The sequence below is a fragment of the Agelaius tricolor genome, unplaced genomic scaffold (assembly GCF_023055355.1).
Source record: "Agelaius tricolor isolate 1412-34295 unplaced genomic scaffold, bAgeTri1.0.p SCAF_58, whole genome shotgun sequence".
Classification (NCBI taxonomy): Eukaryota; Metazoa; Chordata; class Aves; order Passeriformes; family Icteridae; genus Agelaius; species Agelaius tricolor.
In genome coordinates this window covers 1,498,818-1,525,561 of record NW_027269318.1, presented here as the reverse complement: position 1 = coordinate 1,525,561, position 26,744 = coordinate 1,498,818, and the positions used below count along the sequence as shown (strand labels likewise).

Below are 26,744 nucleotides of genomic sequence, written 5' to 3'. Positions count from 1 at the left end.
GAGGGAACAGCCTTGCAGTGAAGAGCTGGTACACTGAAACTTGAATTTGTATGAAATATGAATTAATTCAACAAAACAGCAGAAGTAGAGATTGCTTTTTAAATTGGGAGATTTAGAAATATTTAAGAAATGTTTTAAAATATTGACTGGAAGCAGGATTGAGGGTGAGGGCTCAGGGCTTTACCCAGGTCTGCCACGGTTCCTCCTTTCACGGGCGTGTTCTCACTGTCCTTCTTTGGGTTCACTGCAAGAACAGAGTGATGAGAGAGCAGCAGAGCTGCAGCCTGGCCTCATTCCCTGGGCTCTGCCTGCACTTCAGGAGTTCACAGCAGCACAAGGGCCCGTTTGTCCCATTGCCCTGCATTCCCAGCTCCACTCAGAGCAGCACAGCCCTGCCCAACACACAGCAAGGCTCCAGTGCACATCCACACCAAGGAACACCCAAACAGGGAGACTCCCAAAATTACTGCTGCCAGGGATGCTGAAGGAATTCTTTTTCCCAGAATTATTATTGCCCACACCAACATTTCCCTGAAAAGGACTAAAAGCACTTGACACCAGCACATTTTCCATTCATTTAACATCCTTCTTCTGGGGGCTTGGCAGGGAAATACTTTCCTCCAGAAAACTCCATTTCCCCCAACATGAGCCAGTGAAATGAAACATTTCAGCAGATCACTGCAAATCTATTTTTAAAAGTGTCTTTTATAAATGTAGTTTTGTATTTTAAAAGGCCAAAAGGAGGTGACACTGCTGCCCTTTTCAGCTGTTACATGCCTGACTAGATAAATTTATGGGCCACGGAGTACTTCAAAGATTTGACAAAATATAGACACAGTTTTAATGCAGTTTCATTTCTAACACTCAAAGAGCCCAAAGTGTTCCCATATTTTACCATTTTTGGGAAGTACCACTTCTTCTATGTTGGGTACTGGGGTGGGATCCTCCATGTCCTTGGTGAGATCCTCCTGCTCATCCTCTTCCTTCTGCCCCCTCCTTTTGCCATAGAGAGCTGCTTGCCTGGAACAGAGCAGACACAGGGGCTGTGCCAGATGCTCCTGGACAGGGCTCAGTGCCAGGACAGGAGGGTCAAACCCTCCCGAAACCCCTCTGGGAACAGGGGCAGAACCAGCCCCCCATCTCCTCACAGACCCCAACTCAGGCTTTACACCTGGGAGGAGGAATTCAGATTACCAACTCATTCCTGATAAAGTTCCAGTTTTGTCTCATTAGAGCCCCACAGATCCATAAAAAACACCTGAATTCTTAGCTTTGAAGTGCTCCCCTCCATACCCACACATAATACCCCATAGTTAGTAATTAAGTTTTTAATTACTATTAAAAACTTCCTTATTACTATTTAATTAATAGTAATTAAGTTTTTATTTGGGTAAAATATTGGTAGAATAAGGAATTGCACAAACTGCTCAGGAATAATCCCTCAAGCCTATCCAGAAATAATTCCAGAACCCCAGGTCACAGAGCCCTCCTCATAAGCATTTCTTGAATTTCTTCTCTTCCTCATCTCTTTTCACCTCAAATTCCAGGCCTCTGGACACTTGCAGACACTCACCCTTTCTTCCCTGTCTTTTTCCTGGACTCCACAGGCGTGGGGGGTGGAGAAGGGGAGTGTTTCCTCTTCCTTGTGCTGGCTGCTGCTTTCCTGTCCCTCCTCTCAGGGCTCCTCACAGGCTGGGAGGGAGCAGAGCTTGGAGTTATCCCAAATTCTCCCACTGCAGGGCTGGAGGCTGCATCCTTCCTTAACCCACCCCAAAACAAGATGCCACAGCCTCTCTGGGCACCCTGTGCCAGGGCCTGCCCACCCTCTCAGGGAACAATTCCTAATTCCCAATCTCCCATCCATCCCTGCCCTCTGGCACTGGGAGCCGTTCCCTGGGTCCTGTCCCTCCATGCCTTGTCCCCAGTCCCTCTCCAGCTCTCCTGGAGCCCCATCCCATGCCCAGCCCACTGTGGGGATCCAAACACCCACAGCAGTGCCAACACCCCAGGATGGTTTGGGTTGGGTTGGAGGGACCTCAGAGCCCACCCAGTGCCACCCCTGCCATGGCAGGGACACCTCCCACTGCCCCAGGTGCTCCAAACCCCAATGTCCAACCTGGCCTTGGGCACTGCCAGGGATCCAGGGGCAGCCACAGCTGCTCTGGCAATTCCATCCCAGCCAGGAATTCCCAATCTCCCATCCATGCCTGCCCTCTGGCACTGGGAGCCATTCCCTGTGTCCTGTCCCTCCATGCCTTGTCCCCAGTCCCTCTCCAGCTCTCCTGGAGCCCCTCCAGGCCCTGGCAGGGCTCTGAGTTCTCCCTGGCTCCCTCCCTTCTCCAGCCCTGTGCCTGCAGAGCTGAAGGACCCTGCTGTCTCCCCAGGCCCCCCTCACCTCCTCATTTTTCATGGAGATCCTCTGGCGGAAGCTGACGGATTTCCTGTTCTCATCCACCTCATAATCCTCCTCATTCATCCACTCATTGAACACATCCGTGTCCAGAATCCACTTGGCATGGACCTGCACACCAGGAGACAGGGACAGGCTGATGCTTTGGGGAGAAACAACTCCATGGGAGACCTCCCAGGGTTAGGGACATTCCTGGAGCTTTACCAGGTCTGAATGTCCCAATCCCTCTGGTTGCACACACACTCCTGGCAGTGGCACAGGGTAGGACCACAGAGGATGAACAGGACTCAGAACTCAACCTCTGTTCCTCAACCATTTTCAGGCCTCCAGGAGTGGGAGGTCAGTTCTGAGATCTGGGACAGCAGCTCTGGGTTACCAGTGCTCTTTGCATGCTGAAAATTGCCATCAACACCTCCTAAATACACACATCCCCATGGCAGGTGTACCACAAACACCAAAAAGTGAGCAAGAGTTGGCCGTTCCCTGGAGGGACAAAGCCAACTGTCAGGATTATAACATCCACCTTCACATAGTTTGGTTTACACAGCTGAGAAACCTTCTGTGCTTTAGAGCCATTTCTACAATTTATTACTGATTTGCTAATACTTCACACAATTCTCTCTGACTATTCCTAGTAAGGTTTACACCCCAAAATCCTGTTTTCCAGCAAGCTACAGGTACTGGAACAGACTGCAAGGCCCTTTCAGCCTGGGCTGCTGTGACTCCAGGAGCACACACAGAACATGGCCAGGGTAACACAGTGAGTGCAGGGCAACACCCAACAACCAACTGCCCCAGGAGGGGAGCTCTGGAAGCACTGAGCCAGACTCAGCTCCCCAGGCCTAAGGCAGGCTCAGCTCAGCTCCCCAGGGCCTGAGGCAGGCTTTCTCACCTTCCAGGGTTTCTCGGGGATGGGCGCATCCTCGATTTCCGCCTCGATCTCGCTGGCGTGGACCCAGGTGTCGTAGCTGGGGAGGGGCAGGAGAGAACAGCTCAGGCACCAGGAATGGTTTTCCAGCAGCTCTGGCACGTGCAGCCCTCCCTGCTGGGACTGCTCATTCCCACGGGGAGCAAACCCTGCTTTGTGCCACAGAAATGGGGCATCCCATGCACGTTAAAAGTTTAAAATCCTCTCAGTGAACCACTCCAGCTTCAAGTGCAAGTCTGGAGAGATTCAGGGGCTAAAGGCAGCTCTGAGTCACCCAACCAACCCTGCCATTAACTTAATCACTTCTTTCTGTTCTTGTGATTTCAAAGCAAGAGCTACTGGATTCCTGGAAGGGAGGAAGCTGCATCCTGTCCTAGAAACCACTCATCATTTATATTCATTCTTCCACATTATTTCCTCAAAAGTCTGTTTATTAACAAACTGCACTGAGGAACAGCAAAAGCCACAGTCCTTTGTAACCAACACCAGGTGCTGAGGAAGGAGTCAGGTGCAGGGAAAGAAGTGCACACAGCCATTCCTGGCTTTACACTTTGTTTTGTGTGTACCTGGTTTAAAAACACCAATAGAAGCCTGACTACTGATAGAAATATAGAAATATTTAAAGGCTCTTCATCTGTATGAATAAAAAACTTGAGTGTTATTACTCTTTGCTGTCCTCCATTGAAAGCCCCATGTGAGATAGAGCTCCTAGGAATTTGGTGTATGAACAGATTTCAGTGGCCTGAAAAAGTTAATTAAATAGAAGTCAATACTGGGTTATCAATGTTTTCATTGATCTTCCACAGCTTGGGCTCAGAAACCACTTATTGCAAATACAGTGAAGCTCCTACCAGCACATACATTGAATTTTAACATGTTCCAAGAGCACAGGGCAGGTTTCTCAAAGGATGCATTAACAGTCACTTGCACCTGACTGAACACAACCCTTGGAGTAAATCTCTTTGTCAGAGCTCAGCCAGGTTCTCCCTTTAAAATTTAAGGAAAGGCTCATTCCAGCTTTAAAATCAATTTCCAACCAGTTCCTTGTGGCTCTGCAGAAGAACTCTTTTTCCAGCCTCACCCACCTGCCAGTGCCACAAAAGGATGTGGATATTGCAGTTTTACATCAATAGTTCATTCCTTTCAAGCTTTGCTAATGCAAAGCTTGATCTTGGAAAAGATCAAGACTTTTCCATCAACAACCAGTTAAAACTCAGGGTTTGCTTCCCCCAGCCATCTTTACCTGTCAGGAAAAAAGCCCCAATGTACCAGCACCTGCTTGTCCTTTTTCATCACAGGTCTCAACCACTCATCTGCAAAGGGAACACAAGATCCAAGCTCAATAATTCACTTTTGCACAGTGAGTCAAAGGCAAGTTACTGCAAACCCCCCTGCTAAAGGTCTGCTGGGGCTGAGCAGGGAAGGGACCTTAAAGCTCATCCCAATCCCCCCTGCCATGGCAGGGACACCTCCCACTGTCCCAGGTGCTCCCAGCCCTGTCCAGCCTGGCCTGGGCACTGCCAGGGATCCAGGGGCAGCCCCAGCTGCTCTGGGCACCAGTGCCAGGGCCTGCCCACCCTGCCAGGAACAATTCCTAATTCCCAATATCCCATCCGGCCCTGCAGCTCTCAAGTACCAAACCCTGCAACCCAAATCCTGAGCACAGAGCCCAGAGAAGCATCACAGGAGAAACCCCAAGGATGTGAACCTCCATCTCCAATCCCTGCTGGAATTTTGGGCTGCTCCCCCAGTGTGACCTGGGGCTCAGAGCTCAGAGCCTGAGACACACACAGGGCTGAGCCTGCTGCTGTCAGAGGGACAGACACAAACCATTCCTGATCCCTGCAAACTGCAGGGAGCACTTCCATCTAGTGGCCAGCACAGGCCAGGGAATGTGGGAAAGGGATTTCTTTATGTCTGTGCAACTTGGGCTTGAGGACAATGACCTCCCAGGTAATTAAATTTATTTAAGATGAAAAAGGGAAAAAATATTTTTTGCTATTTGCAGAAAGAGGCAGCAATGAAATTGCTTCTTTTTGGACCTTGCACTTCATGCAGGCAGAGTGAACTTGAACACAGCCAAGGCTCATGGAGGAGCTCTCCTTGCCCCCCACACACAGGGATTGTACCAGCATTCCCTGCAGAATTCCTGGAGAGCCAGGAACTCAGAATCAGGGAATTGCTGAGGCTGGAAAAGCCCTCCAAGATCAGAGTGCAGCCATTCCCCAGCACATGTCCCCAAGTGCCACATCAGCTCTGAAATCCCTCCAGGGTTGGGACTCCAGCCCTGTCCTGGGCAGGAGGAACTCTCCCCCTATCCAGCCTAAAGCTCCCCAGGCACATTATCCACAATGCAGCAAGTGTTCCTCAGGAGCAGGCTGGGAAGAGTCCTGGTGAACACTTCCACAGCTTCTCATGGCACTCATTCCCAGAGTATTCCCACTGAAAAGCTGCCCAGAACCTTACCATCATCCACTGAGGTAGGACTTGGATACACGTGGTGGGTAGCCTTGGATTTCTCTTCAGTGACTGTTCCCTGTGGGAAACAGGAGAAACTGCATGAGAAACCCTCAGCACATCACCCCAAAAGGCAGCTGGTGTTCAAAACTTCCATCCCATAAACGTGTAAGGGATTGACTGAACAGCACAATGAGCTGCAGATCCCATCCCTGGATGGCAGCAGCAGGAATAGAACAGCACTGTGGGGGGGATGTGGGATACTCTGGGATCAGGGGCTGAAGGGCAAGAGCTCCCACAGCTCTGGAAAGGGACAGGGCAGCTCTGGAAGGAGCTGGAAAATGACAAAAATTGGAGCAGGGAGGACTTGGGACAGCAGGGAGCCACAGGCACTGGGCTGGGGTAGTGGGGAGATGACAGCAAGGGGTTAAAAAATGAAAATAACCAAGATAGTGAGGAAGCAAAGCTAGTGACAAGATGAGCATTCAGAGGCAGAGCAAAGGAAAGCCCAAAAAGCAGAATTAGGGACAATTTCTGTTTTCATCTCTTCACATCCCTGCAGAGACAAAGCTGCTTTAAAAATCCCTTAAATCACTCATGGATACAGCGTGGAGCTCACTACAGACTTCCTTTATGAAAGGAAAATTGACTCATTCACTCTAATTTAAGCAATAACACCCATCCTGAATCAGCCAAATAATTAAGAGCAACTTGTGAAAATCTGCCCAACTGAGGCTGAGACAATGGTTCATAATCACAACACAGGAAATACATTAAATCTGGAAAAGAAACTCTTTGGCTACAGCTGTGACTTGTCCTGACTCAAAAGCCATCAGACCATGCAGAGGTCACATTCCAGGGTATTTCTCTGCAGACAAGTGAGAAGACTGTTTATGTTTTTAAGGATGAAGCCATTAATCTTGCTCAAGTCATCCTGGAATTACGAGGGCAAGATTCCCTGAGGCTGCCTGGGCTCTGCTCAGCACCAGCAATCAAAGAGTGAAATAAAGCAAAAACCAACAACCATTTCAGAGTGAAGCTTCCTTCTGCTGTCCCACACATCTGGAACAGCTGCCTCACTTCCTGCTTCAGACCCAGGCTTGGACAAACCTGTGCTGAGCAATAAATCAGCTGGGGCTGTCCCAGCTCACCCAGAGCCAGCTGGCAGCAGGTCCAGGTGTGCTTTTAGAGCACAGCCAGGGTTCAGGCAGCCCAGGGCTAAGGCAGGGCTGTCCCTCAGAGCTGAGCAGCCCTGGTACAGCTGTGCTGTGTGACATTCACCTGGTGACGCTTGACAATGTCCTTCAGCTTGTTGGCCAGCTTCAGCTCCATGTCAGGAATGAGGTAGATGGTTGGTCTGCTCAGACAGTTGTTCTGGGGGAGAACAGCAAGTTGAACAAGGAATTAGGAGGTGATCTGTGGCGAAAATCAGAACATTTCTATAAAACCCCCAGTGCTGGAACTGCAGTGGAACCCAGACCAGGGGGTGACACAGGTCAGTGATCCCAGCTCCAGGAGCCCAGGGACAGGGACATTCCCTTCCCACAGCTCCCCAACAAAGCCCTGCCCAGGTTTTTATCATGCACTGAAACCACTGTACGTGGGCAAGGGTTTTTTGTAATAAAAATATTGTTGCTTTTTGCTGTTCTTCCTATTTCCATTGCTAATGGACATCTGAAAGTTATGTTTTGACTACATCATACACTGAACTTGGCTTCAGAGTTTAAAAAAAAAAAATCACACATTATTGCCATGCAGCAGTTAAAAAACTGAACTTCAAATGAGACTCCACAGAGCTGCTTAATGAGTACAGATAATAACTTGTTTGGTAAAGTGAGAGTAAAATGGATCCTAACCTGAAAAAGGCCAGTTCAGATCAAACTGGAAGTCAGCCCTGGAATGGGTACAGGAGCAGTCACCCAGCCCCAAGGGTGCCACCTCCACAGGGACATGGGGACACCTGGGATGTTTTCCTCTTTCCTTACAACAGGTTTTCCTCACACAAATAAATAAAATAACCTCTGCATATCCACAGAAGGCCAATGGAAATACTTCACATTTTTCAAGCAAAAATGTGGAATTGTGACTGAGCTGGGTGGGAGAGGGAGGGGAGGGTCCTCCATTCCTACAGAGGGCCAGGGTGAAGTCCTGCCCTGAGTGCCAGCAGTGGGGCCTGCCCTGGCCTGGGTTTCTCCTGCCCAGGGAGTGGGGCCTGCCCTGCCCTGGGTTTCTCCTGCCCAGGGAGTGGGGCCTGCCCTGGCCTGGGTTTCTCCTGCCCAGGGAGTGGGGCCTGCCCTGGCCTGGGTTTCTCCTGCCCAGGGAGTGGGGCCTGCCCTGCCCTGGGTTTCTCCTGCCCAGGGAGTGGGGCCTGCCCTGCCCTGGGTTCCTCCTTGCCTGCACCAGTGTTTTCTCAATGGTCATGAACATCTCCACGTTCCGGTCCATGCGGGAGGGATTCTGCAGGTCAAACCTCCTCCTGTCAAGGGAAATGATTCACAAATATTAACTGCACATCCCCAGCTGCCAGCAGTCCAGAACCTTCCCTGCTCCACACAAACTCTGGATCGTGGCAGGGGTGCCAGGACACTCCAGCACAGCCACAACTATTTCTGCTGCACTTGGCATCCTTACCAGCAAGAAAACCACCATGAACCACACCAAGAAATGCAGCTGATTTGTGAGAGGTTCAGGGAGAAAAAGGAAGGTTGACAGTGTCCACCAAACCCTGCAGCAGGGCTGTGCATTCCACCACAGCCACAGGGAGTAATTAAACACACAACCACCATGGATTTCAACATCAGATGAGAAAATTCATGGATGAGCTCTCATGGCTCTCTTACTTCTAGCTGCCCCCATCCAGCAGTCCTGGCAGTCCAGAGAAGCAGCATTTCCTCTGCCTGGTGTGAGAACAAACCACCCTCCAGGACACAGGCAGCTAACAACCCATGGCAGCATTGTATCACCACCTTTACTGGACCCTGGTGCTCTAACTTTGTTATTTCATGGACAAATCATCACAATTATTGCAATGCCAATGGAGATCTGTCCATCAGAAACGGGGGAGGACACAAAACCTGAGAATCCTCCTGGGAAGCAGCATGAGAGACCCCAGATAACCTCTGCTGTGCCCACCTGACCCCTGGACACACCTGGAACTCACAGATGGGCCAACCCAAATGAGGGATGGGGGTGGTGACCCCAGAGCCTGAGGAGGGACAGCCCCAGCCCCAAAGCAGCCTCAGCAGCTGCAGGGAGTGCCACAGCAGGTGCTGAGCCTCAGGATCCAGCCTGACCCAAAGCTCCAGAGGTGCTGAGCCTCAGGATCCAGCCTGACCCAAAGCTCCAGAGGTGCTGAGCCCTCAGGATCCAGCCTGACCCAAAGCTGCAGAGGTGCTGAACCCTCAGGATCCAGCCTGACCCAAAGCTCCAGAGGTGCTGAGCCTCAGGATCCAGCCTGTCCCAAAGCTGCAGAGGTGCTGAACCCTCAGGATCCAGCCTGACCCAAAGCTCCAGAGGTGCTGAGCCTCAGGATCCAGCCTGTCCCAAAGCTGCAGAGGTGCTGAGCCTCAGGATCCAGCCTGACCCAAAGCTCCAGAGGTGCTGAACCCTCAGGATCCAGCCTGTCCCAAAGCTGCAGAGGTGCTGAACCCTCAGGATCCAGCCTGTCCCAAAGCTCCAGAGGTGCTGAACCCTCAGAATCCAGCCTGACCCAAAGCTGCAGAGGTGCTGAGCCCTCAGGATCCAGCCTGACCCAAAGCTCCAGAGGTGCTGAACCCTCAGAATCCAGCCTGACCCAAAGCTGCAGAGGTGCTGAGCCTCAGGATCCAGCCTGTCCCAAAGCTCCAGAGGTGCTGAGCCCTCAGGCTGTGTCCCCAGATGCAGAACAGGACCTGGAGCATGCCTGCACCTCCAGGTTTGGGATCAGGCCGCTGCTGGGGTCTGGGAAGGCTCCTGGGGTGTGGGGGGTGGCAGGTGTGAAACCCAAACCCTGCACACCCAGGGAAGGTGTGAATCCCAAACCCAAACCCTGCACACCCAGGGCAGAGGCAGGTGTGAATCCCAAACCCTGCACACCCAGGGCAGGTGTGAGACCCAAATCCTGCACACCCAGGGCAGGTGTGAATCCCAAACCCAAACCCTGCACACCCCCAGGGCAGGTGTGAATCCCAAACCCAAACCCTGCACACCCCCAGGGCAGGTGTGAATCCCAAACCCAAACCCTGCACACCCAGGGCAGAGGCAGGTGTGAATCCCAAACCCAAACCCTGCACACCCAGGGCAGAGGCAGGTGTGAATCCCAAACCCTGCACACCCAGGGCAGAGGCAGGTGTGAATCCCAAACCCTGCACACCCAGGGCAGAGGCAGGTGTGAATCCCAAACCCTGCACACCCAGGGCAGAGGCAGGTGTGAATCCCAAACCCTGCACACCCAGGGCAGAGGCAGGTGTGAATCCCAAACCCTGCACACCCAGGGCAGTGGAGGCTGGCACACCCTCCCCACGAGGCACTGAGGCTGCAGTCACCACCCAGCTCACACCAGCCATTCCCAGCCAAGGGCAGTTCCCTACAAACACAGCCCTGTCCCAGGCACAGATCCCTTGGGCCAGTGCACACGGGCTCAGAGAAGGTTCAGGAAAGCAAAGCTGAGCCCCAAGCCCTGTGACCCCACTAAATCAATGATGACATCCCCCTGGGACCTGCAGGATGTCCTCCAGGAGCCCTGGGATTTTCAGGAGGGAGGAGCCAGGCAGGTGGATCTGTGGGAACACCTGAGGTGCTGGGCAGCTCCACCAACACCCCCTGTCAGGGGGATGGGTTCTGTCCTAAAGCACATTACCCTTCACACTGAGGACGTGGCAAACAAATCAAATGTAAGATCCTGGCACATTTCTTGGAATCAGCCTTTTAGAGAGGAATTTATGACCTTGTTGTGTGCTTTGGGAAGTTCACCCTGACTTGCAGAAGCATGGACAGACATCAAGGCTGTCAGGCCACTGTTAATAAGGTGTTTTACACCTCTAATACAGAGGATTTTGAGTCAAGACTGAGCCCCTTCTCCAGTATGCAGCCATGGTTTGTATCCCAAACACCCAGAATGGCTCTGTGGGAGACAGATGCCAAATTAACACCTACAGACCTCTTGGTACCTGTGACACAAAGACACCCAGGGCATGACCAGAATGTTGCCATTTTTAGCTCAAAACCTGCACTGTGCATCCATGGAATGCTGCATGCCCCCAGCTCCCTGCCTGCTGCAGACAGCCAGAGAAGCACATGGATAATGAGTAACAGCACTGTTTCAGCTGCCCATTGGGAGAGAATGGCACTAACTCTTGCTGGGCTCAGCTCAAGAGGCTCCCTGGGCCAGGCTGGGCCAGGGGTGTATGTCCAGCTCTCAGACATACCTATTGTGGCGAGGAAGGGGACTTCTCCTATAAGACAGATCAGTCACAAACAGGTTAAGCAGGAGCGACAATGCAGACCAAAACAAAAATCAAATCAAGCACAGGGCAGGCAAACAGCACAGATCACTTGGCAGGGTCAGTGGGGACACATGCCAGGCTCTAGGGCTGAGCTCAGAGTTAAGTGCAGGATTACTGCCCACATGCACACACACCAGGCACTACCCACCTAATCCTGGGCAGCAGCAAGGCAGGGACAGGGGAGGAGGCAGCTCCAGAGCCCTGCTGGGCTGGGCAGCTGACTGCAAACCACATTTTCTTATTGAAAATAAGAAATGTTCATTCAGTTCAAATGTTCCTGAAGTTGGACCCATTTCATTCCTGTATCTTAAGGCAAAGAGGTAGCAGGACACTGCTGGTAAACCACACTGCAGAGAGGTGCCTGTCCCAGGTGCTGGTAAGATTGGAATAGGAAAGCCCCTGAGAGTGGTTTATTCCTGATATATCCACCTCAGACAGAGCAGATATGAATATAAATAATTCCTAAAAACAACCAATCATTCTCAAACAACTTTGTTTTGCCTTTTAAATGGCTCTTTTGTGTAAAAACAACTCAGTCAATTCAAGAATGCTGCTACAGATTGGAAACATCACATCCAAACTATTGAAATTTGTGGACAGGAACAACCTCTGCTTAATTTTATTGATTGTTTACATTTATTGGCTTTTCATCCTCTTTTTTTTTTTTTTTGCCCAGTGCTCTCAGAAATAGTGATTTCAAGGCCAGGTTGGACACTGGGGCTTGGAGCAGCCTGGGACAGGGGAAGGTGTCCCTGCCATGGCAGGGAGTGGAACTGGGTTACTTTAGCATCCCTTGCAGCCCAAACTATTCCAGGATTTTATGATCCCACGCTGCTGTTCCCTTGGGAAGAGGATTGTAACTGAACAACACCCAAGTTAAAGCACTCCTGAGATGTCACAGGGGTATTTTCATCCCAGTATCAACAACTCCAGGGGCAGAGTTTCTAAGTGCTTACCCTCCCCATTTTTGGAGCAATGGAAACCTGAGCATTTACTAGGAACTGCAGTGCCTCATGCTTTCCCAGCCATAACTAAACCAAATAATCAATACAGCAACAAAGATTTATGTCTCACAGATGTGAGACTGATCTGGTTCATTTTCTCAGTCAGACAGCAAGGAAATAAAAAAGGAGCCTCAAACTTGTAATTAACTCCAACTACAGGCCCAAAACCTTCAACTTGGCCAACTCCTCTTTAAATTTAGAAGTGTGGGGGTGTGTCTTAAAAAAGCTACCATCAGCAAAACAGGAAAAAGTTCCCTCTTCCCATCTCCACTGCCTTGCCTGCCCGAGTCTCCAGGAAGGATTAAACTTTAGGTAGTTTGCATAAGCAATTCATGTGCTTGGTTTCATGCAAAAGGTGTATAAAAAAATAAAATACAAATAAAAACTTACCAGCCCTGTTCATTCTTATATTTGTAAGCAGCACCAAGAATGTGACATAATGTACCTCCAGCTTTGAAATCCATGAAGCACTTTGCCTGGCACCCAGAAAACAAGGAAAAACAGTCACATTGTCTTTTATGCAATTATTTTAAACAAACACATAGTGGTTAGCTGAGTTTTAGACATAGAACATATCAAATGAAAAGTTAAATTTTCAGATGAAACACTTCCAGAGTTTGAGGTTCTCCTTTCAGAATGTTTCCTGAAGATTAAACGTATTTGGATTAAGCAGAATTTTTTTTTGTTTGCAGGAACTTGATGTATCTGAAAGCTCCAGGTCGAGCTGTAAAAATCCAAAGTATTCTTTGAACACCCATTTCACAGTAAATTAAACCTCACATTGTAGCTGTCAGGGAAGCAGCTCCTCATCTGTGTGAGAGCATCAAACCAGATCATCAGGAATGAGCACCTGAAGCAGAGCTCAGCTATTCCACACTCCATCCATCCCTCCCCAGGGAAAGCTGTGTGTCAGGAGCTGCACATCTACCCTAAAACACCAAACTCAGCTCATGTCTGCCCTCTCAGCTTCACCTGAGTCACCCCTTCCCAAAGCAGGAATCCCACAACACTCAAACAGGGCTGGAAGCTTCAGAGTCCCCCCAAGTCCTTTCTCTGCAAGGTTATTAAAAAACTCTGTTTCCTGAACAAAAACTCAATTTTCTGATAGATTTGAGTCTGGAGTGTGCACCTTTCCTGCTCTCTCTGGTCAGGAGGGCTGTGCCTGGGAAAGGCAGCTGCTGTCAGAGTCCTCCTGGCAATGGGGACAAGAGGATGGGGCAGCTGCAGGCAGGGCAGGGAGGGCAATGCCAGGACCTGCTTTGGTCCTGGATTATTCTTCTCAGTAAATATAAAAAGCCTATACAAGGCACAAAGCAGAATCTGGGGAGTTGCTCAGAGGCCAGGCTCTGGTTACCACCAGGGGCTTTCTGCTGGGAGCAGGAGAGACCCCCCCAAACAGCAGCACTCCTGAGGATGGGCTGAGGAGTTGGGTCCTGCTGGAAGTAACTGAGACCCAAGGGCTGTAAATTAACCTGAGCAAATTTGGCCAGATTAGAGCTTTGAAGCAGCGAGAACAAACACAGGAACAACATCTTTATGATGCCACTGCAATGTTTATTGCTCATTTTTAAGATAAGACAAATTGATTTAAGGCTCAGGAGCACTCCAGTGGTTTATGCACTTGAGGAATGTGGGCAGGTCTATGGTTTGTGCTGCCACATCCAAATAAAGCTCTGCAAAGCTCTCCCTGTCCCTGAAGCTCCCCACTATCACTGAGGCATCAGGAGAGGTGGTGAGATCCTGATGGCACCTTGGGGTGCTTCTGGGTGCTTTTCAAAGCACCAGGAGAGCCACAAAATCCCAAAATGGTTTGGGTTGGAGAGACCTTAAGGTTCATCCAGTACCCCCTGTGCTGTCCCAGGGACACCTCCCACTGTCCAGCCTGGCCTGGGACACTGCCAGGGATCCAGGGGCAGCACAGCTGCTCTGGGCACCCTGTGCCAGGGCCTTGCCACTCTCAAAAGGAAGGATTCCTTCTAAAATTCATCTGGGAATTGCTCTGGGATACATCCCAGGAGTGAAAACCCTTCAGTGAAGGAGTGTGCACACCCCACCCTCACGGAGAGGCTACAGGGGCAGAACACCTGGGGACACCAGCACAGAACAACACAAGGACTGTCCTGTCATGTGCCACAGGAGCTCTGCCAAGTTTTCAGGCCAACTTCAGCTTCAATGGGCTTTGACCTCTTCACTGGCTAGGAACGGTTCCAGCTTTGTGTTGCCCCCCCAAAGAGCCCCAGAGGCACAGCCCCAGTGCCAGCACACACCTGTGCCAAAGCTGAGCACACCTGACAGCATCAGGACACCTGTCCTGGCCCACAGACCCCCCAGGCACCCAGCTGGCACCAGGCTGGCACCCTGCCCTCCTCCAGCTCTCTGGGGCTCACACTGCCCAGGACAGGGCTCCAGGCTGCACTTTGGGAGCAGCACCCTCACAATGCTGATGTTGTTTTGGGTTACCTGGATCCCAGGGGACTGAGATCCACCCCAGACCAGCAGGTCACTGCCTGCTGCTGCTGCTGCAGAATGTGGCACAGGCATTTCTCAGCCTTGGCAACCTCCCAAGTCTGGAGTTGAATAACCAAAACACCTCATGGCAGCTTGTTTGCCTTGGAAAATGCATTTTACTCACTCAGTTTAGGATGCACCAGTCCAGATTTGACTTAAAACTGATGACTTACACTGAGTTTTAGCAGAAATGAAAATGTTCCCACAGCATTCCAGAAATCATTTCAAATACAGAAAGAAGCTGTATTAGAGTGCAAATGTGCACTAAGGAGAGCTGTGCTGCTCCAGCCCTTCCAGAGGGTGCACAGGAGGAGCCTGGGCTGGGACAGGGACGTCCCAATGCCCTGGACACATCCCAGGAGCACACACAGAGCTGTGCCAGCAGTGAGAGCCCCAGCAGAACACAATACTCACAGGAAGCTTTGTGAAGGCAGGATTGGTGACATGTTTTCCAAAGGCATCTTCCTGGAACTGCAGCAGCTGCACCACCAGCCCAGCCAAGGTTTTATTGGTAGGAGCATCTGCCTGAACGTACTGCAAGACAAGAAGCACAGTTTGTGGGGACAGGGAAGCTGCACTGAGGCTGCCTGGGGACGCCCCAGCTCCCTCCTGCACCCACAGAACAGAGCTGGAGCATTCTGGGATCCCTGGGGAGGGCTGAGAGGGGTTTGCACAGGAGGGGCACCCAGCAGAACCATTGTCCAGCTTCAGGCTGAACATCAGCCAGCACTCACCTGTGGCTGAGCTCCCAGCTGGGCTCCAGACAAGGATTAACCACTCAGCTCCTAATAAAGGACCAGGCTCGTGCTGCCCACACACACAGAGCCTCCTGCTCTAATCAACTCCCAATTAATCCTCAGAGCAGCCCTTGGTATAAATAGGATGTCCTGCCCAGAGGGAAAAGCTGAGCCACACAAAGGCACTTGGGATGTTTTGGGACAATCTGAGCAGCTCCCAAGGTTCAAGAAAATTACATTTACATTGTGAATGTAAAATCACAGCATGGAATATTAAACCCCCTCCCATGGTGCTGAGTTTGTGTCACCCCTAATATCCAGTATTCACTCACTGGATGTCACCTCCTTGCTGTGCCAGGTGACTGCCAAGAGCAGAACAAACATCACTTTTCCAGGTAGAACATGGAGCAATTTGAGATGCCCCAGTCTCTCAGCTGGGTATTTCTCAGCCTTTGCCCTTCCCTCAAATCAGATTATTCTAAAACCCCTTAAAGGAAATGAGTTTGAGACCCAGACCCTCAAAGTTTTAAAGCTGTGGTGCCAAATACCAGCCAAACCCAACTGAGCTTTGCAAAGCATCAGCTCCAAAGGCACCACAGAGACACAGAGTGAGTGGAAACAATTACAATTCCAGTGTCTGACCACCCTGAGATGGGAATTCCCCCAGCACTTTCTCAGGAGCAGGCACAGATCTGAGACATTCAATCTTCCCAACTCAAAGGACACAAATTCCCCTGAGGCTCCCGAGTGTCCTGTCCTGGGTCTAAATCCTGAGCCAGAAACACGAGCCTGGAAGGAACTGAGGGCTAACATTTCAAAGCTGCAGTTCAATTTGCCCTCTTCCCTCCCCCAGGAATTAATGTTTTAATTACATCAAAATCACAGAATATCCTGAGTTGGAAGGGATCCACAGAGATCACTGAGTCCAACTCCTGGCTCTGCACAGGACTTTGGACAAGGGCTGGAGGGACAGGACAAGGGGGAACAGCTTCCCACTGCCAGAGGGCAGGGATGATGGGATATTGGGAAGAAATTCCTGCCTGGCAGGGTGGGGAGGGCCTGGCACAGGTGCCCAGAGCAGCTGGGGCTGCCCCTGCATCCCTGGCAGTGCCCAAGGCCAGGCTGGACAGGGCTGGGAGCACCTGGGACAGTGGAAGGTGTCCCTGCCATGGCAGGGGTGGCACTGCATGATCCTTAAGGTCCCTTCCCACCCAAACCAGTCTGGATTCCACAAACCTCCTTCAAAAAACAAATCCAGAAGAAGTGGCATCCTTGTACTGACTTTATATATATATATATTTTTTTTTTTTTCAGATATTTTCCTTCAGAAGGAAAATTACATGAGAATGCACCTTGCACAGCCTATTCTTAGACAGGTGAACTTTTTCAGGCAGTCATTCCTTTTCCTGCAGCTCCCATTTTTCCCTCTTGCAGGAGGCACTGACAGCTGGAAGCAATAAAGGAAGACAACACCCTCTCATCCTCCCTTGCACTGCCACTATCCTGCAGATCCTTTTAATGGAAAGCCCATTACCTTGCCTGAGGTTCCCTGAACAATAAAGGGGAAAAACCCTTCAAAAAGAAGCCCAAGACTCCCCTGCATCGTTTCTGCATCCTAATGAGCAGCACAAATGGGTCTTTAAGCAGTAAAACACAGCAGACAATTTCCCAATCAATTCACGGGGGTTTGAGGGACCACAGAGGCATCAAGCCCAACAGATCTCCAGGTTCTCCCCTCATGTCCACACAATGCTCCTGCAGCAAATAAAGGTTTCTAAGCAGTGAATTCCAGAGGACAGAATGATGCCCTGTTCCATAAGAGGATTTTGCTCTCCTGCTGAAATGCCAAAGCCCCACAGACAGCACAGAATTTTCCAACCTTTCCACAATAATTAGAAACACAAAGCCACCCCCTGTCTTTAAGCAGAAAATGTGTGGTCAGAAAGCAGAGTGTGAGCAGCAGCAGAGGGAATCTCTGCAGCCAGTGCTGCACTGCAGCTGCCCTGGGAGCATTTGTCACCAATGGGGGACAGTCCAGGGCTGCCTTTGATGTGGGCACTGACCCCAAAGACCCCATCAGCTCTGCTGTGCACACACCTTCCCCACACAAAGGGCACTGCAGCTCAGAGCACCACACAGGAGCCACGGGAAACCCACCCTGAAATGCTTTGATCTGGTCAAACAAACCCCTGCTCCTTTCCAAAGGGGAGAGCACAGAGGAGCTGCACACAGACCCCACCCTGGATCCATCCTCAGGCAGGCCCAGGAGGCTCCTGCCAAGGACAGCAGGGCCATAGACACGGCCAGGACAGCCCCTGGGGACAGCAGGGCCACAGACACGGCCAGGACAGCCCCTGGGGACAGCAGGGCCACAGACACGGCCAGGACAGCCCCTGGGGACAGCAGGGCCACAGACACGGCCAGGGCAGCCCCTGGGGACAGCAGGTGGTGCCAGCCTGACGCATTGATGGCACAAGTGTCCCCAGCAGCTGCCAGCCTGTGCCCTGCTCCAGGATATTCCTGGCAGGGAGGAGGAGATCCCAGCTCTGCCTGGAGCTCTGCCCTGCAGACCCTCCCTGGGCAGCAGCCCAAGGCCTGGAGCAGCCCCAGCTCAGGGATATGCTCAGACCCCTCTCCATGGGCCAAGGGGGTCCCAGCTCTGCCCCAGAGCTCCCCATGCTGAGCCATGCCCTGGTCCCCTCTAACCAACATCCCACCTGCTCCCTACAAACCTCAGCATCCTCCTCCTGCCCCCCAAAAATCAACTGCTCTGGCCTTTTGTGTCAGAGGGGCAGAGCAGTCAGAGCCACCAGAGTTCCCAGGGCCAACAGATGGATATGGATCTGGATATTGCCCTGGATATGGATCTGGATATTGCCCTGGATATGGAGCTGGATATTGCCCTGGATATGGAGCTGGATATCAACAACACATCAGGATGGCTCCTTGGGGAGCTCAGCTGCAAGGCCAAGGCCAGGGGCTGCATCCTTCATCAGGCAGCTGCTAAACCCCTCCCCAGCTACCTTAGAAATAGGTCTTACAGACAATAAATAACTGCTTTGGGACACCCCATTTTAATATGAGGGATGTGGCTTACTGAGAAATGAACTGCCTAAACAATGCACAGTGTTATAGGTAAATGAGCATTAATATAACAAAAAGAGAATTGCCCACTTTACTTCCGAAGTGTGAATTTCTAACTAACTATGGCGACATCAAAGTGCCCATTCCAGTCTACCCAAATTACTCTGAACAAGGGATGGAAGGACAGGACACAGGGAATGGCTTCCACTGCCAGAGGGCAGGGATGGATGGGAGATTGGGCAGGAATTCCTGGCTGGGAGGGTGGGGAGGGCCTGGCACAGGGTGCCCAGAGCAGCTGTGGCTGCCCCTGGATCCCTGGCAGTGCCCAAGGCCAGGCTGGACAGGGCTTGGAGCAGCCTGGGACAGTGGGAGGTGTCCCTGCCATGGCAGGGGTGGCACTGGATGGGCTTTAAGGCCCCTTCCCCCCCAAACCATTCCAGGATCCTGTGACTTTGTTCTGCTAAAGTCTGTTAGAAGCCCCAGGACTCCAAACGCATGGCACCAACCCATTCCCAGCTCCCAGGGAAGCAAGGCTCCAACATCCCCACTGCACCCACACTGCCTGGGAAGGAGCTGGGCACCTCCTGCATCCCTTGATGCTCAGAAACAACACAAACCAACTTCCAGACATGACACACACAAACTGGGAGCAGGAGAGAGCCTCGAATAAATCAGCTCAGTACAATATAAATAATTTCCTTTTCTGCCACTGTGTTTGGTGCCTGTCAATGAGTTTTTCAAGGTCCAGTGTGAGTCTTCCACACTACTACTGAAACCTCTTTCATTCTTAATTGTACTCTGGAGACACACAGAGCTCCCCAAGAGCTGTTCTCTTCTAGAGACACACAGAGCTCCCCAAGAGCTGTTCCTCTTCCAGAGACACACAGAGCTCCCCAGGAGCTGTTCCTGCCCAGAGACACACAGAGCTCCCCAAGAGCTGTTCCTGCCCAGAGACACACAGAGCTCCCCAAGAGCTGTTCTCTTCTAGAGACACACAGAGCTCCCCAAGAGCTGTTCTCTTCTAGAGACACACAGAGCTCCCCAAGAGCTGTTCTCTTCTAGAGACACACAGAGCTCCCCAAGAGCTGCTCTCTTCCAGAGACACAGAAAACTCTTCAATATTAAAAGTCTTGTCTAACCTAGAGACAAAATGAGCAACTCTGTAAATGCAGCTCTCCCACTCTCCCTGTCCCTTGGGACCCCTGGATCCTGACTGAGCTTGGTGCTGCTCTGGGATTCTCTCCAACTGGCCCCCAGTGTCCCTGGAGCTGGACACACCAAGTGCCACTGACACCTTCACCACTGTGAGATGTACAAACATCTATTTTTAAGAGCATAAACTGGACAAAGGCCAGTTAAAATCACCATGTACCTCTCTGGAAGAAGCCACGCACCTACAGCGGGATGAAAACAGAACAAGATGAACCAGAGTCCATTTACAGCACATCCAAAAGGCAACCAGCCCTTCCCTCTGGAGTTTTAAGCCTCCATCTGTAAGCACTGGTATGAACTTTCTTGTTTCCCCAAACCAAAATCACTTTTCATTTTTTAAAAGGATTCCAAAACTCACTCGCCCTGTAGAGCCTCCTTAGCCCAACTCTAATTACCTTCCACAGCCACGAGAAATAAATATCTATTTTTATAACAGTCAATAATACAATAACATAATTTCTATAATATATTTCAATAATAATAATAATAATAATAATAATAATAATTATTATTATTATTATTATTATTATTATTATTATTATTATTATTATTATTTTATAAGCAATTTGAAAGGAGTGGTTTTTTCCCCTTGGCTCCCATTGCTGCACCACACTCCCCCTGCCCAGCAGCCAGTACAGAGCCCAGCCTGGCAGGGGGGTTCAGAGCCACACAAACACTTTCCGTGCTCAGCAGGGCACCTGGGCCCTGCTCGGAGCAGCGATTTCCTGGGATCCCGGGGGTGCTCGGCCAGGACAGGGAAAGGGAAAACCACAGCTCCGCCAGCACCGCAACCGGAACAAGCTAAACTGCACAAATATTCTGTTACATTGCCCTGTCAACACAAAGAACTCGAGCTGCTGCTTCAAAGCGCTCCCCACGCCCCGATCCGAGCTGGAAGGACTGGAAAAACAAAAACACACCCGAGCCCCAGCTGCCTTCACCCCGCAGCGCCCCAGCTCAGATTGCCAGGTCAGATTGCCGGTCTCAGATCCTCCGCCACACAAAGAGCCCAGCCAACAGCCACTGCTCCTCCGTGGGTGACGGACACCGGGCCGGCCCCGAAACCGGGGGAACACGGAGATTGTACAGCTGGGGCCGTGCAGCATCCCCGGGCACCGCTCCGGTCCGAGCAAAGCTCCTCCAGCTCCGCCGCAGCGCCGTGCGGACCCGCTGCAAAGTTACACCGGGGCATTCCTCACGGTACCGAAATGAAGTTATAAAATCAGCACACGGGAAATAAAAACAAAACACATAAAGAAAGCGAGGCAGCCGAGGGGAGCGAAGCGTGCGGGGAGGAAGAGGAGCCCAAGGGCAGCAGCGGCGCTGCCGCGGGCGAGCTCGGGGCAACACGCGGGGCCGAACGCGGCTCCCGACGGCTCCGGGGGATTTTCCTCCTTCTCCTCCCTTTTCCAGCGCTCCCGACACCGCCGGGGCGCGGCTGAAGCGAAACCCAGCGGGGCCGGGACCTGCCCGCACAGGAAAGTCACTGCCTGGGGCGGGCGGGCACCGGCCGGGCCCCCGCGGGCAGCGGGAACGTCCCGGCACCACCGGGGCTGCCCCAAACACGGCCCCGGGCGCGAAGGGAGCGGAAACGTGCCCGGGGCTGCCCCCGGCCCGGCCCCGCGCCCGCCGCAGCGGCGAGGCCGCGGGTCACAAAGAGCGGCGGAAACCCCCGGCCCCCCCGTCCCGTCCCCGTCCCCCGCCCGGTGCCCGCCGTCCCCGCCGGGCCGCACCTTCTTGTAGTGCTTCCCCAGCCACACGCGGACCGAGTCGAGCTGGGACACGGTGTCGGGGCTCTCCCAGAACTTGCCGGCGGGGCCGCCGTCCTTGCGGCGCGCCGCGGCCAGCGCGGGGCCGGGCCCGCCCGCCGGAGCCGCCGCGGGGCCGCTCCCGGGGCCTCCGCCCGCCGCCAGCGCCGCCGCCGCCATTGTCCCCGCGCGCCCCGCGCCGCGCATGCGCCGCGCCCCGGCCCGCGCCCCGCCCACCCCGGGAGCGCGCTCGGGACCGGAACGGGAACGCGGTCGGGAACGTGCTCGGCGGTCGGAATGGGAACGCGCACGGGAACGCGATCGCGAGTGTGCTCGGAGATGCGAACAGGAACACCAACGGGAACGTGAACGTGCTTGGGGATAGGATCGGGAAGGCCAGCGGGTACACGCGCGGGAACGCGCACGCCGCTCATGTGAAGCCCCGCCTCTCGATTGGCCCCGCCCCGCCCCGGGGCGGCTCCGCCCGAGCCGCTCCCGCTGAGGGACCCCGGGGGCTCCGGACCCCGAACACACCGTCCGTGCCCTCGGTACCGCCCGGGATTGCTCCAAACACACCGTCCGTGCCCTCGGTATCGCCCGGCATTGCTCCAAACACACCGTCCGTGCTCTCGGTATCTCCCGGCATTGCTCCAAACACACCGTCCATGCCCTCGGTACCGCCCGGGATCGCTCCGAACGCACCGTCCGTGCTCTCGGTATCGCCCGGGATTGCTCCGGACCCCGAACACATCGTCCGTGCCCTCGGTACTAGCAAGGGAGCGCTCCGGACCCCGAACACCACTGTCCGTGCCCTCGGTACCGCCCGGGGTCGCTCCGAACACACCGTCCGTGCCCTCGGTACCGCTCCGGTCCGATCCCGCTCCCGCCCCCGCCGCTCAGGCCCGGTGTGGAGACCCCGAGGTGCAATTAGGGAATAAACTGGGTGCTGCCGTAATTACCTGCAGGTGTCTGCACCGAGTCCTCACTGGTGGGTGCCTTCACCTCTCCATAAGCACATCTAAGGGGTCATTCCATAAGCACGGAAGGGGTCATTAAGAAGCAATTTCCACCAAATTTCCTTTACAGAAACTACTAAGTTTTGAGTCTCTACTGATGTTTTATTTGTGAATTGAACATAACAGATTTTTTTTAAGCAAAAACGTGTATATAATTTTAAAATACAACACATTTTAGTTCAAGCATTTTCAAATAGAGTGTCAAAAAGTCCATCATTAAAATCACAATCCCCAGTATAAAACCATCCCTTGCATTACTGTAGTTTGTAAATGTTCCCTTGTCCCTGAACACTCCAAACAGAAATAAACACCTGCAGGAAAGGAAGCCTCTGGAGATACAGGGAATAATAAACCCACCAAACATCCAGAAATCTGAACTTCAGAATTTCAGGGCTGCCATTCTGAAAAGACAGCAGAGTGAGTCCAGCCAAGAATTCCAGAAGGGTTTGGGTTGGGAGAGGCATAAAATTTCATCCCATCCCATCCCATCCCGTCCCACCCCTGCCATGGCAGGGACACCTCCCACTGTCCCGGGGTGCTCCAAGCCCCAGTGTCCAACCTGGCCTGGGACACTGCCAGGGATCCATGGGCAACCACGGCTGCTCTGGGCAGCTCCCCGGTCGGGATCGGGATCGGGCCTGGCCGGGTCCCACCACGGGACCGGCATCGGCACTGGGACAGGGATCGGGGCCAGGATCGGGATTGGGCCTGACCGGGTCCTTCCCCGGGATTGGCATCGGGACCGGGACCGGGACCGGGACCGGGTCCCACGGCGGGGCCGAGGCTACAGCGCCCCCACAGGCCGCGCCGCCCATTGGCTCTGCCATTGCCATGGTAACAGCCCTCGCCGCCCATTGGCTCTGTCGTTGCCATGGGGACAGTCCCCGCCCCGCGCCCACGACAGGCTTCGCACTGTGGCGCCGCAGGTCGGAGGGAACGCGCGGGCCGCCTCACTTCCGGGGAAGAGCCGGAAGTGAAGGGCGCGCCGCGCCGGAAGCGCGCGCGAGGCCTGCCGGGAGCGGTAGTCCCGAGGGGCGGCCCGGCGGCGGCAGTCGCGGTGCGGAGGTCGGTGCCGGGCGGGCGGGGGTCGGACCGCGACCCTTGGGGCGAACCCGGGAGGCCGCGGGGGCGGGACGACGGCGGGAGGAGGGGCAGGAGCGGGGGATGGCGGCGAGCAGCGCGGGGCGAGGCGGGGAGGGCCGTGCGGGGCCGCGGCCTGTGCGGGCGGGGCGGCGCGGGCGGGGATGCTCGGCGGCACCGGGGATGCTCGGCGGCACCGCCGGGGCCGGGGATGCTCGGGAGGCCTCGGGGATGATCGGGGGGGCTCCGGGGCACCGCTCCCCGCGGGCCCTGGGCGAGGGGCCGGCGGGGAGAGCCCGGGAAGCGGCCCCGGGAGCGCGGCATCCCCGGAGCTCCATCGCTGCCCGGGCAGGCTCCGCTCCGCTCCTCCGCACGGAGCCGCTCTCCCGCCGCCTCTCCCGCTCCTGCCCCTCCGTGCCCGCCTGCGCCTCGCCCCGGTGCCGCCGCCGGGCCCGTTCTGCCCCGTGGCCGCGGGAATTGTGGCTGCGGGTGCCCGTCCGGCCCCGGGGCTGTCCGGAGCCCGGTGCCACCTGCAGCCCTTCCCTGCACCCCTGCACCGCTGGCAGCCAGAGCCCTCGGGGCTGCCCCTAACCAGAGGTTCCTGCACCCATCCGCTGTCCTTTGGCACAAATGACCAAGAGTAAAAACAAATCTCTGCTACAGGGGCGTGCTGGCTGTGCCCGAGCCGGGCAGGGAATCCTTGGATGTGCAGGCAGCAGGATTTCCCTCTCCTTTGTTCTCCTCACAAAGCACTCGGGGCTCTGCCCCTTCCAACACCGCTGGAGTACCCCAGCAGCCAGTAATCAGAACTGCTGTGATTTTTCCCGTGTCTCTCTCGGGGATGTGGTTTTCCCTCATGTAGGCGTTTTCCAGTGGATCGAGGAGCCCCCACAAAGGCCCAGTTCCTTCCCATCCTTGGGGATTTGATCTGACAGTTTCTGTGCTGCAGTGCCTGCTTTCACTCTTTGCCTGAGTCTGTTCCTAACAAACTTTTAGTGCCTCTTGTGCCACCCGGGTCTCTGGAGTTTGCTGGGTGTCAGGCACCAGGCTCCAGGCTGCCATGGATTCTCATCCCAGCTGTGCCACTGCCTGTCCTGTGTCATCCTGGGCCATTTCATCCCAAATCCAGTGTCCTCAGAGCTCCCACATCTCTCCTGTCATCAGACAAAGTACATTTTGAGTCTTCCAGTGCTCCTGTCCATGCTGATCCTGCATCCCTGTGCTTCCCTGGGGGCTGCAGCAGCTGCCACAGTTGGACACTTCTTCTGATTTGGGACCAGGATCTGCAGGAGCAAACCCTGGGATGTCCCCCAGGCTGCTGGATGTGCTGAAAGTGATTCCCAGGTCGGGATCCTGGTGTCAGCTTCAGCAGATCCTTTATCCTCCTCCCTGTTCTGCCCTGTCCCCCCCAGTCTGGCTCTGACTGGTTCCCAGTGAGGCTCCCAGCCCAGCTGTGGTCTGCAGACAGGATCACACCAACAGCTGGGCTGGAATCTTCCTTATCCAAGGGAATCTTAGTTCTTCATCTTGGGACCTCATCCCCAGAGGGTTCTCATTTTTTTATTCCTTTTTTCTTGAGCAGAAAAGACCATTTCCATCAACTTTATATTGCATTTACCCACTTGGGTTGGAAGAGAGTGTAAGGATCACCCAGTGCCACCCCTGCCATGGCAGGGACACCTCCCACTGTCCCAGGTGCTCCAAGCCCAACCTGGCCTGGAACATTCCAGGGATCCAGGGGCAGCCACAGCTGCTCTGGGAATTCCATCCCAGCCAGGAATTCCCAATTCCCCATCTCCCATCCATCCCTGCCCTCTCTCAGCTCAAAGGCATTTTGGGAGAGCCCTTTTCCCCATGCCAGTGTGGGTGAGGCATTCCCTGCTCCCTGGATTCCCAGGAGGAATGTTGCAGTTCACCTGCCCCCTGTCCCAGGACACTGAGGGAGGGATTCCCTGGGGTACCCCACACACAGCCCCCCTGTTTGGCCAGAGCTGGGCAGGGGGATGTGCCCAGTGCCCTGGCAGTTGCATTCCCTGCAGCATTCCCTGTCCCACTCCTGATTCCCAGGGACTGGCTCTGGCTCTTTCCTCTTGGAGCAATACTGGGCTCACCCAACTCATCCCCAGTCCCCTTGGCTTTAGGCAGTTTGAGCCAGGCTGGGATGATGCCCAGGGAAGGGGGCACAGGCTGCCCTGTGCCAAGCTCCAGCCTTGGGCATCTGCCCCCAGGAGCACAGAAGAGCTCCCTGACTTTGTTCCCTGCAGTGATTTATCTCACCAGGGACATTTCCCTCCGAGATTCACCACAGCACACGTGGGGTTTCATTTTTGCCAAGTCAGTTTGCTCTGTTTTTATTGATTTCACCTTGGAAAAGGCCAGGTGTGGCCCTGGCAGCCAGGGCAGGTTGGTGTCCGTGTGTCCGTGGGGAAGGAACCATGGACAAGGTGTCACATCCAGAGATGTGGCCAGAAAATGGGGTGGGTTTATTTGAAGATTCTTTTTTTTTTTTTCGCTATTGAAGTAATTTTGTCTTATTGAAAGCAAAAGTGAATAATTGGAATGATAATTGCAGGCTATTAATTGCATGCACAGGAAGTCATTGATGGGGACAGTTAATGTCCACAGAATCCCAGAATATCCTGGCTTGGAAGGGATCCACCAGGATCATGGAAGTGCAGCTCCAAACCAACTTTGTGTGTAAATGCTGACCTTCAGTCCTCACCCATCTGATCTGAGTTTATAGAAAATCCTTGTTACCGTTTCCAAGAATCCCTGCAGTGTATTTAATACTTGGCATGACAGATAAAACACCCCAAAACAAAGTTGGTTTTCTTATTTGTGTGAAAGTTATAAATAGGAAGTTTAACACAGTTTCAGTAAAGAACATTATCAGAAGTACAGTTCTCTTTCTTCTCCTGTTTTTTTTTTTTTCCCTTTAAAGAGAATAATGGCAATAATCTACTTCATCCTGGCCTAAAAGGCTTTTAAAACCCCCTCATTTTCACCCCAGAGCCAAAGCAGAAGCATTTGAAAGGAAATAGCCATTCTAACCTCAGTTTCTTTGTCTCCCTGCTGCT

At 53.4% G+C, this 26,744-nt stretch overlaps 2 protein-coding genes across 2 annotated transcripts in view; one reads left to right on the top strand and one right to left on the bottom strand.

The window, feature by feature from the left end:
• The window catches only part of SMARCC1 (SWI/SNF related BAF chromatin remodeling complex subunit C1), a 68,361-nt gene extending 46,595 nt beyond the window's left edge, over positions 1-21,766 (bottom strand). The window contains exons 1-12 of the mRNA XM_071456409.1: positions 21,557-21,766; positions 15,205-15,324; positions 12,673-12,758; positions 8,190-8,271; positions 7,077-7,169; positions 5,805-5,874; positions 4,582-4,651; positions 3,303-3,378; positions 2,396-2,521; positions 1,574-1,692; positions 896-1,020; positions 185-244 (exon numbers count right to left, since the gene is read on the bottom strand). Coding sequence (XP_071312510.1) covers positions 185-244; positions 896-1,020; positions 1,574-1,692; positions 2,396-2,521; positions 3,303-3,378; positions 4,582-4,651; positions 5,805-5,874; positions 7,077-7,169; positions 8,190-8,271; positions 12,673-12,758; positions 15,205-15,324; positions 21,557-21,751 — 1,222 coding nt within the window. The 5' untranslated portion in view covers positions 21,752-21,766. The remainder of the gene's footprint in view (positions 1-184; positions 245-895; positions 1,021-1,573; positions 1,693-2,395; positions 2,522-3,302; positions 3,379-4,581; positions 4,652-5,804; positions 5,875-7,076; positions 7,170-8,189; positions 8,272-12,672; positions 12,759-15,204; positions 15,325-21,556) is intronic.
• A 1,717-nt stretch (positions 21,767-23,483) lies between these two features.
• DHX30 (DExH-box helicase 30) overlaps positions 23,484-26,744 on the top strand; it is a 32,096-nt gene continuing 28,835 nt past the window's right edge. Inside the window, exon 1 of the mRNA XM_071456393.1 lies at positions 23,484-23,652. The gene's annotated coding sequence lies outside the window, so the exon portion shown is untranslated. The remainder of the gene's footprint in view (positions 23,653-26,744) is intronic.